The sequence below is a fragment of the Hermetia illucens genome, chromosome 4, assembly GCF_905115235.1.
Source record: "Hermetia illucens chromosome 4, iHerIll2.2.curated.20191125, whole genome shotgun sequence".
Taxonomy (NCBI): Eukaryota; Metazoa; Arthropoda; class Insecta; order Diptera; family Stratiomyidae; genus Hermetia; species Hermetia illucens.
In genome coordinates, this window is record NC_051852.1 from 2,651,838 (window position 1) to 2,661,081 (window position 9,244).

A 9,244-nucleotide genomic window follows, 5' to 3' on the forward strand; every position below is an offset into this window, starting at 1 on the left:
GTGACCGGCAATGGTTTGCTATTACGAGAAAAAATTGAAGAATAAAAGGAGGGAGTGGTTGGCGGCTTGTGCGTTGTCTTTTTCCCGACTTTTTGCATACCTAATACCATACACATTTGGATCTATGATGGTTTTGTCTTTTTTTGGATAATCCGGGCACTATGGATCGTGCCTTCCACCTGTCTTAGCGGAGCGCCGCTCTTTGGGCCATGATGACGAGCATAAGTAAAAGGTTCACGGTATAAAAGCACTTGGAATTTGGTAAGTGAGCATCATTCACATCGAATCAGCATATCGGGTTGGATTAACTAGAGAGGCGTCAGGAATCGCGAAGTGTATTTCATCTGGATACAAAGAGGATCAAACTAGAAAAGGAGGATTAGACAAGTTTAAAACTTTTACTTGTCCCATTATCAGTTGGTGTCACCATGAAGTTATCTGTACGTGTTGATTGAGTTTTTCTGTGTTTTATGCAAATTTTTTTTGGCAAATGTTCTGGAGCCAATTTAATTTAAATTTATTGAAAATACTTTCAGGTGGTTATCCTTTGCTCCTTCCTGATCACCGGTGGATTCACGAAAGATGTTGGAAAGCGTATAGAAGATAAGAAATCCGGTAAACGAGAAGCCCCGTCGAAAGCCTACCTTCCACCTCATGCAGGTGGTGGACTAGGTGCAGGACCTATCGGATCAATTGGTGGACATGGCGGAGGCGGATCCGGACCTCTTCTAGGACCCGGTCCTATTGTTGGACATGGTGGATCATTCAGTTCACATGGTGGATCTTTCGGTGGTTCATTTGGAGGTGGACAAGGGGGAGCTTTCGCTAGCGGCCATGGCGGTGGATTCGGTGGTTCCTACGGCGGACTAGGAGTTCCACTGAAGGGTGGCGCATCATTCGGAGGTCAAGGGCCAACCGTTGAAACTTTCATCATTACATCAGGCGGCGGCAAAGGATTCGGTGGAAAAGGAGGCTTTTCTGGAGGACGTGTTGGTGGTTTCGGGGGTGGAATTAAACTTGGAGGCGGCGGATATGGTGGCGGTTACGGAGGTGGTTCCTACGGAGGCGGTTCCTTTGGCGGTGGTTCCTTCGGCGGCGGTTCCTTCGGCGGAGGGAAGATTGCTACAGTAAAAACCATTGCCATCCCAGTTGGATTTGCCGGAAACTCTGTCGGAGGAGGAATAGTAGCTGGCGGTCACGGAGGTCCTATTGGTGCAGTACCATTGGCTTTTGGAGGTGGTGCTCCCTTGGCGGGTGGTAAACTTGGAGGACTCGCTATTGGATACGGAGGACAAGGATTAGGTGGACACGTCTTAGGAGGTGGTGGATACGCAGGTGGTTTGGCAAGTGGTATCGGAGGTGGATATGGAGGCGGTCTCAGTGGAGGACATGGACTTGGTGATGGTTATGCCGTTGGTGTAAGTGGTGGGCCTGCACTAGGTGGAGGATACGCGGCTGGCTTTGGAAGCGGTGGTATTGGCGGTGGACATGCAATCAGTGGAGGTGCTTCTTATGGCGCAGTTGGCGGCGGAAGTGCTGGATATGATGCAGGAAGTTTGGTTGGCGATGGGGGTCATGGTGCCGATTTGGGAAGTGGATTAGGAGGCGGTCTGGGAGGTGGTTTCGGTGGTGGTCTTGGAGCCGATTTGGGAAGTGGTCTAGGACATGGCCTTGGACTCGTCGGTATTGGACATGGTGATGCAGGTCTTGCAGGACTGGAAGGCGCTGGTCTATTCTCAGGTGGCGCAGGATATGGTTATGCAGCTGGTCAGGCCTTGGCTTCAGTAGCCTCTGTTGGCTTAGGAGCACAATCTTTTGATGCAGGTCATTCAGCTGGTGCTAGTGGAGCTCCATCTGGATCATATGGTGTCCCACTTGCCCCACCACTTTCTTCGTATGCTCCTCCAACCGGATTAGGCGCGGGTGCTGGTTTGGAAACATCTGGTCATTCTAGTAGTGGTGCTGGAATTTCAGCCGGCTATGAAGCTCCATCCTATGCAGCTGGACAAAAGTCATTGCGTCACTACAGTTCAGGCTCCAGCGTAGTTGAAAGTAAACCACTTGCTGTCACCCCCTCACCTACCTTGCACACTTCATACTCATCTTCGTCTGTTTCATCGGGTGCTGGATTTGGCCCATCTAAAGCTCCATTCCGTCCATCCGTTTTTCTAGGTGCTACTCATGAATCTGCCGATGGATCGACTGGACATTATTCAGCTCAAGAATTCGGAAATGCTGGTGGCTCTTATGCATCACCTGCCCCTGAATATGGTGCTCCTGTTCACGGTGCTGGAGGTTTCGGTGGAGCTGAACAGAGTTTGGGCGAACAACATAGCTATGGGGCACCTCAAGCTAGTTTTGTTGTAGCTGAACGACACCAAGAATATATTGCTCCATCGGCGCAAGGTCTTAAAGGAGCATCATTGGGAATCGGAGGAGGTTCAGGTGCTAGTGGTTTTGGTGCAACTAGCTTCGGTGCTCCGTCTGGATCATACCTTCCACCACAACATGGTAAACCTGCAAGAGAATATTTACCACCAGGCCATCATTAGAGATAACTTTTATTAGGTGATATTAGGTCCGTTGTATTGTTTCATTTTTAATAATTATTTATTGTACATAGCATTTCCTGCCACTCTAGTATTGTTTTAAGATGTTTGTTTATTGTATATTATATGGAAAGCTCATTTTAACATTCTAAAATAAATTCGAAAGAAATTTATTTGTTTCATTGTGTTATTATGAAGATATCGAGCTGCTGTGAATGGAATGCACCTTTTGTGTGCAGCTACATGAAGGAGTAGTTTTGACGGGAGTGGTTTGCATGAGGTTTCCAGACTCTGATATAACCTATTCTATCAAATGATGCCATTTTTGGTCTTAACCCTCGATGCCGCTGTGAGTGGCAGCGACTATTGTTATTTTCATTATGAAACAGAAGAAAGTTTCCTGGATTAAATAAGACAATCTTTTTCAGTGGTATGTCATTATTATGTAGTATAAATGCAGAGTTCGACCCCGTCTTACAGTTCTTTTTCCAGCTATTTGAAAATTATGTTTTTCTCTATTTAAATTTTCCTTAATTAATTCATCCTCTGAATATGACCTTTAGTAACTCAACAAATGAAATCATCACCGGATATTGTTCGAAATTATTTGGAACAATTCGAACCAGTAGAAATCCCATTAGATAATAACCCAACAAACTGGTGTTTATTTAATTTTCCATTTATGAATAATTCATTTGATGATTCCTCAACAACACGAGGCGATGCAAGATGATTTTAAAATCCATCAAAATTGCTATTTATGCGATTACAGACCCATCATTTCAGAAGGTATTATCCATGAACAATTGGCTTTTAAAACAGACAATCTAATTGGACCGTCACGAAAAACCATAAATCGATAAATATCCTCTTCCTCCCCCCACCCCCCCGTTGCTAGTCAATAGCCATAACGATATTCATACTAGAAATCCGTAAACAAACGTGATAATCGGAATCTAAAGACCCGCTGACACTATCTTTCAGATATTGCAACTAAGATTCGTTGTATTGTGTTGTGGTCGTTAAGATCTTTTTCTGTGGTGGTCGGAGAAGCTCAGCAAGCATTGTTCATTCATAAAACCATGTCTGAATTCAATTTCTTATTAAACTTTTCCTTTGCGGTCGAATTTTGAATTTGGAATTTTCGCGGCAAAAGAAAATTTAATGCACACCATTTGCATTATGAATTTGGCCTTGATATTGGCCCGAAGAAAGTAATGGTTGACTAGTTTGCATTCATTGCAAATACCAGATCTGCTTTCTCGTTTCTTGTGCTTTTTTTTGTCTTCCTTGAGAAAAATGATACTACGCATAGCAATGAGGATGGGTGGATATGTAAAATTCGAGATACTTTGCTTCTCAATATGGTAGATATCAATATATTTGCTTCTTGCATCCAATCTCGTGTTGGAAGATATGTGACTCATTCCATTCAAGATTGTACAATTTTTATATAAAATATAAATGGGAGTGTTCCAACGAAATTCACCCAGAGAAGTGAAAGTGGCGTCATTCATAGTTGTGATAATTAAAAACAGAATGCTTTGAAGAAATGATCCCAACTCAATTTTCCAGTTCGAATGCGTCGTTGACTGCCATGCGAAAATTAATATGAAATTTGTCGACTTCAGGTGTAGTGAAGACATCTTAAGTGCGCGATTATGTACAGGTTTTATATCTTTTGTTCCAAATTTCAGTTCCGCTTGTTAGTGCTTACAATTGCTGAGCAAAATAATCCATCTTTTATATAGAAAATTACCATTTTTACTAAAGATAATTGAAAGATTCGCAACTTTCGATAGCTTTTATTTTGCGCATCTTTGTAAATTGTGCAGATACGGCCTCAGGTGTATAGTACATAGGTAACCCCTGAAACAAAGGGCATGGTATGTTGTAATTTAAAATAAATTTCAATAGAAAAGTTGGGGAGTCCCCACAATAAGATGCTTGTATTGAAGGAATTATCTCCGATTTCTTAGTTTCTTTAGTTATATGGTTGCCATTTATCTCTTCGTGGGGTATAGCCCATCAACCACAACTACGTGCAATCGTTCGCGGTTACTTGAAGTGCGCTTCTTCTCTATTGTTTTGCGTCAAGTATTCTTGGGACGACCCACCCGTCCATCATCTCGGGAGATTAGATTCCACTGCGTGCCGTAGCTAGAAAGGCAACAGTCCCCATTCTTTAATGTGTGACCTCTCCACTGCCACTTTCGCTTTCCGATGACAGTGTATACCAGTGCGAGGCCTGTGCACCGACCAAGTTCTTCGTTTGAAATAATATCAGGCCAGCGTACTCCGATGATACGATGTAGAGAGATGTTCGCCTTTTGTGTAAACACAAAACCTTATTAAAATCGGTTTACCGTCTGTCTGTCTGTCTGTCTTTTTTTTTTTATACTTTGGAAGGTGGAAAGGTTCAAAACCTACCGCTGGCTCCTGCCATACGGTTATGTGAGACTTTTACTCACTAAAAACCACCTCCTTCTCCTTCGCTTACCCCGCGGGACTGCCATTTCGGTATTACGTCGCGGGGCAGGATCAGTTATGAACTGTGGCTTCTGTCGTTATTTGTAACTTTCCTCCGAAGCTCCTCCCTCTTCAGCAGATTGTGGATCGCCTTCATTAATTTTTCCACCGCCCTCCAAGATGTTCCAGAAGCTAGCATGTGGTCCACGATATTTTCGGGTATCAACCGTGCCTCGGCGTCAATTTTCACCTCCGCTCTGTGTGCAGCGAACCGCGGGCAGTTAAAAACAACATGCTCCGCATCTTCCGGAATCATCACGCATGTCGGGCAATACGGGGAGTCGTCACGCCCGAAGCGATAAAGGTGAGCGCGGTACCCTCCGTGTCCGCTTAGGAATTGAGTTAAGTGGTAACTAACCTCACCGTGCCTTCGCTTGATCCATTTAGAGACATCTGGAATAATCCTGTGTGTCCAGCGTCCTCTAGGTGAATCATCCCACCTTTCTTGCCATTCCAAAATAGAATCAATTCGTGCCAATTGCCGACGATTGGTATAGGGCTCACCGATTGCATATGATGGGTCATAGAGGCGTCGGCCCTCGTTCGCCAAGATGTCGATGGGGATCATGCCGGCTATCACACAAGCTGCTTCATCTGAAGTTGTACGGTAAGCGCATGACGTACGTAATGCGCTCAATCGGTATGGGGCTGCGATTTTTCTTCTGTTTGCTTCCACCTTCAAAGACGATGCCCAGACTGGAGTTGCATAAAGCAAGATGGAGCTAACAACACTCGAGATCAGGAGCCGACGGCTTTGCCTAGGACCACCTACATTTGGCAACCTTATTGCCAACAATGTAGCCACTCCGGAAGCCTTGGTTGCTAAATTTTCAAGATGAGACTTGAATTTCAGTCTTTGGTCAACCATGACTCCTAGGTACTTAAGCGATGGCTGCGACTGTATTATGAGTTCTCCAATCCTGATCTTTATCGACGTCTGCTTCCTTCGCTTTGTAATCAAAACTGCCTTGGTTTTATGCTCCGCGAGTGTCAGACCAGCTTCCTCTAGCCAAGACCTGATTTCAAAAATTGCCTCGTTTGTGAGTACCTCGATCTCATCAATGTCTTGTGCGACGATAGTTACTCCGATATCGTCTGCGAAGCCAATGATTGTCACTCCTTTGGGTAGTTGCAACTTTAAAGTTCCGTCATACATTATTATCCACAGAAGAGGACCGTGGACTGATCCTTGTGGAACCCCGCAGGTTGTTGTATACGTTTTAGGTCCATCGTCCGAATCGTAACGCAATATCCTCCCCCGGAGAAAGTCCATGATTATGTGCACCAGATATTTAGGAGTGCCCAATTTGGCTAAAGCCGCAATTATTTTGCTCCACTTTGCCGTATTAAAGGCATTCTTCACGTCGAGAGTAACTACCGCGCAAGATTTATTGGCCTCCATTGCTTTTTCCGCAATTTCCGTCACCGTGCTGATGGCATTCACAGTAAATCTTGCTTTTCGGAATCCGAACTGCCTGTTTCCCTTTCTGTGATTGGTACAAGCCTATTGAAGATGACCCGTTCGAAAAGTTTGCCGATGCCGTTTAGCAGGCATATAGGTCTATAAAACGAAGGATCACCCAAAGGTTTATTTGGCTTCGGGATTAGCACAAGCTTCTGTTTCCTCCGTCTGTCTGTCTGTCCGTCACACGTATTTTTCTCGGAGACGGTTATAGCGATTGACACCAAATTTGGTAGAAAGGTGGGAACTGTGAACGCTCACACATACAGTGAGTTACATCCTTTTACGTTGAATTTAAGGGGGGTCCCCATACATGCAAAAGGGGGGTGTAAAATTTTTTTTCATCAAATATAGTCATGTGGGATATCAAATTAAAGGTCTTGATTAGTACTTTCTGAAGACGGTCTTAGTTTTGACATTTCTTGAAAACGTGGGGAGTGCAGGGGTTTGAAAGTGATCATTTCTTTAAGGGGGCCATTCTCAGAAACTGCCAAACCGAAAAATCTGAAAAAAATCAGGAGGCTGCCACTATATGGTGCCTTGGCTCTGAAATACCTTTCATACCGATATCTGTTCAAAGAAAGTTAATAATAGTATATTACTATAATTTTTTGTAATTGGCTGGAAACCCCCCTTAAATTCATCCTGGCGGCACAAAATTCTGCAGTGATGTAGGCTATAATGTAGAGCATGATCATACCAAGTTTGATGGAATTCGCATAATTACTAATAAATTTATAATACGTCGAAGTTGTTGCTTCTTTGAAAATTGAAGACTATCAATGTCAATATCACCCGAAAGTGGACATATGCATATATTACGTGCTACGTACTAAGAAATACACAAACCTTTCGTACCTGAAGCGTCCAGCTTCCGGTTTCCCGAATTGTTTAGAATTAATTTGCTCAAATAATGCATCCTATAATGTGCAATTACCTTAACTTTCATCGCAGATTGCACATTATTGAATGCATTCGGGCGAATTGATCTTGACAGTGGGGAATGATTTGCTGCATCTGTAGCCGCATGCGTATGTTGCTGCAACATGGACTCTAGGAGTTCAAGGCGAGCGTACCGGCATGGGGACCGGTTCATGGGTGGACAGCGGGGAAACGAGCGAATTCGAGAGGAAGATTGGCATTTTCGGTAAGATGACAGTTGAAAAACGTTCGGATTCTGAGTGGAAGTTTTTAGGATTGAGTTGCTGGAAGAAGATGGAAGTTTTCTTTGGATTTGATTTCTGGAAGAAGAAGAAAAAGTTTTTGGATTTGATTGCTGTAAGAAGGAGAAAGCTGTTTGGATTACATTCCAAGAAGAACCAACCCTGCGGACTCCTTTTTGGACCTCAAAATCCTCCGAGATTTTACCTCGGTGCAGTATGTGATATTTTGTCATCATATGTGGCTCTGATAATAGCTACACTACTACTCCGGAATGGCCCTCCTGCGTAGAGCACTCCAGATACAGTCCCTGTTCATACTGACAAAACCTTTCTAGAAATCGATGAAGGGCAGGTGAAGCAAAGATCTAAATTACACGCACTGTTTGAAAATATCCGTAAGGTGTTGATGTGGTCAATACAGAAGGATCGATAGTGGAAGCCAGCCTGCTCTTTATTGATCAAGAATTCGAGGTGTCCTTTGGTGCATTCGAGGATTGCTTTAACTACTGTCTTTGCGACACAGGGAGCAAGCAGATACCCTTCCAATTGTGACACTCAAAACGGGTCTCCTTCTTTGGGATCTTGACGATCATCCCCTTCTTCCACTCTCTGGGAAAGGTCTTAGATTCTCAAGATTTCCGTGCGAGTGAAAGTACAAGATTAGCAGTAGCTGCAGATACAGCGATAAATAAGTCTGCGGGGAGATCGTCAAGCCCAGCGGTTTTACTCAGTTTGAGTGTATTGATGGTCGAAATGATTTCTCTTCTGCTTGGAGGAAGAGGAACAGTTCGTATCCCCATGTTGCGATGACTAGCCATTTCATCTACAAGAGGAACAACTTCACCGAATGTGACATGGTGAAGAATCGTGGTGAAGTGTTCTTTCCACATCTTCAGTTGTTCATCATCGTGGATAACGAGTTGACCGGTGTTGTCCTTCACAGGATCGTTGAAGGATTTGTAACCATATGCAAACTCTTTCGTAATGCGGAATACACCTCTGTCATCACTGCGTACTGCGACATCTTCCGCTTTCCTGACCAGAGCAATAACAGATTCTCTTTTATCACGGCGGACAACTATGATGAATTTTTAAACATAAAATTCATTTGGTAGTTTCGAAAATAAGTCCTGTCTCACTTTAAGTGTGTACATTTTGGTTCCTTATTCGCACTTTTTACAATTTATGTCAAAACTAATACCCATTTCGGAGAGTACTCATCGGAGCCTTTCATTTGATACTGCACATGACTATGTACGGTGGAAATTTTTACATCCCTTCTTTGCATGTATGGGGAGCCCTTCTTTAAACTGCACGCAAATTTATGTGGGTCTAATGAAGTGCTCCAATGCACTTCAAGGCACTGATTCAATATGGATTGTTGCGCCAACGATTATAATTATTAATAATAGTATGATCCCCTTCAAGGTGTCAAATATAATGGCCTATATTATGGTTTACGATTCTGTAATGTAATCCTAAGACGAACTTGCCAGTAAACTTCTTCTTCTTCTTCTTTATTTTCCTTCGGCCTTTGTCCC

General features: G+C 43.6%; 1 protein-coding gene across 1 annotated transcript; it reads left to right on the plus strand.

Annotated features, from left to right (window-relative positions):
• Positions 1–247: 247 nt before the first annotated feature.
• Positions 248–2,718, plus strand: LOC119654490 (glycine-rich cell wall structural protein 1.8-like). Its single transcript, XM_038059914.1, has 2 exons — positions 248–440; positions 537–2,718. The coding sequence occupies exons 1-2, from the start codon at positions 429–431 to the stop codon at positions 2,550–2,552; spliced, it is 2,028 nt and encodes a 675-aa protein (XP_037915842.1). The 5' UTR covers positions 248–428; the 3' UTR covers positions 2,553–2,718.
• Positions 2,719–9,244: the final 6,526 nt, after the last annotated feature.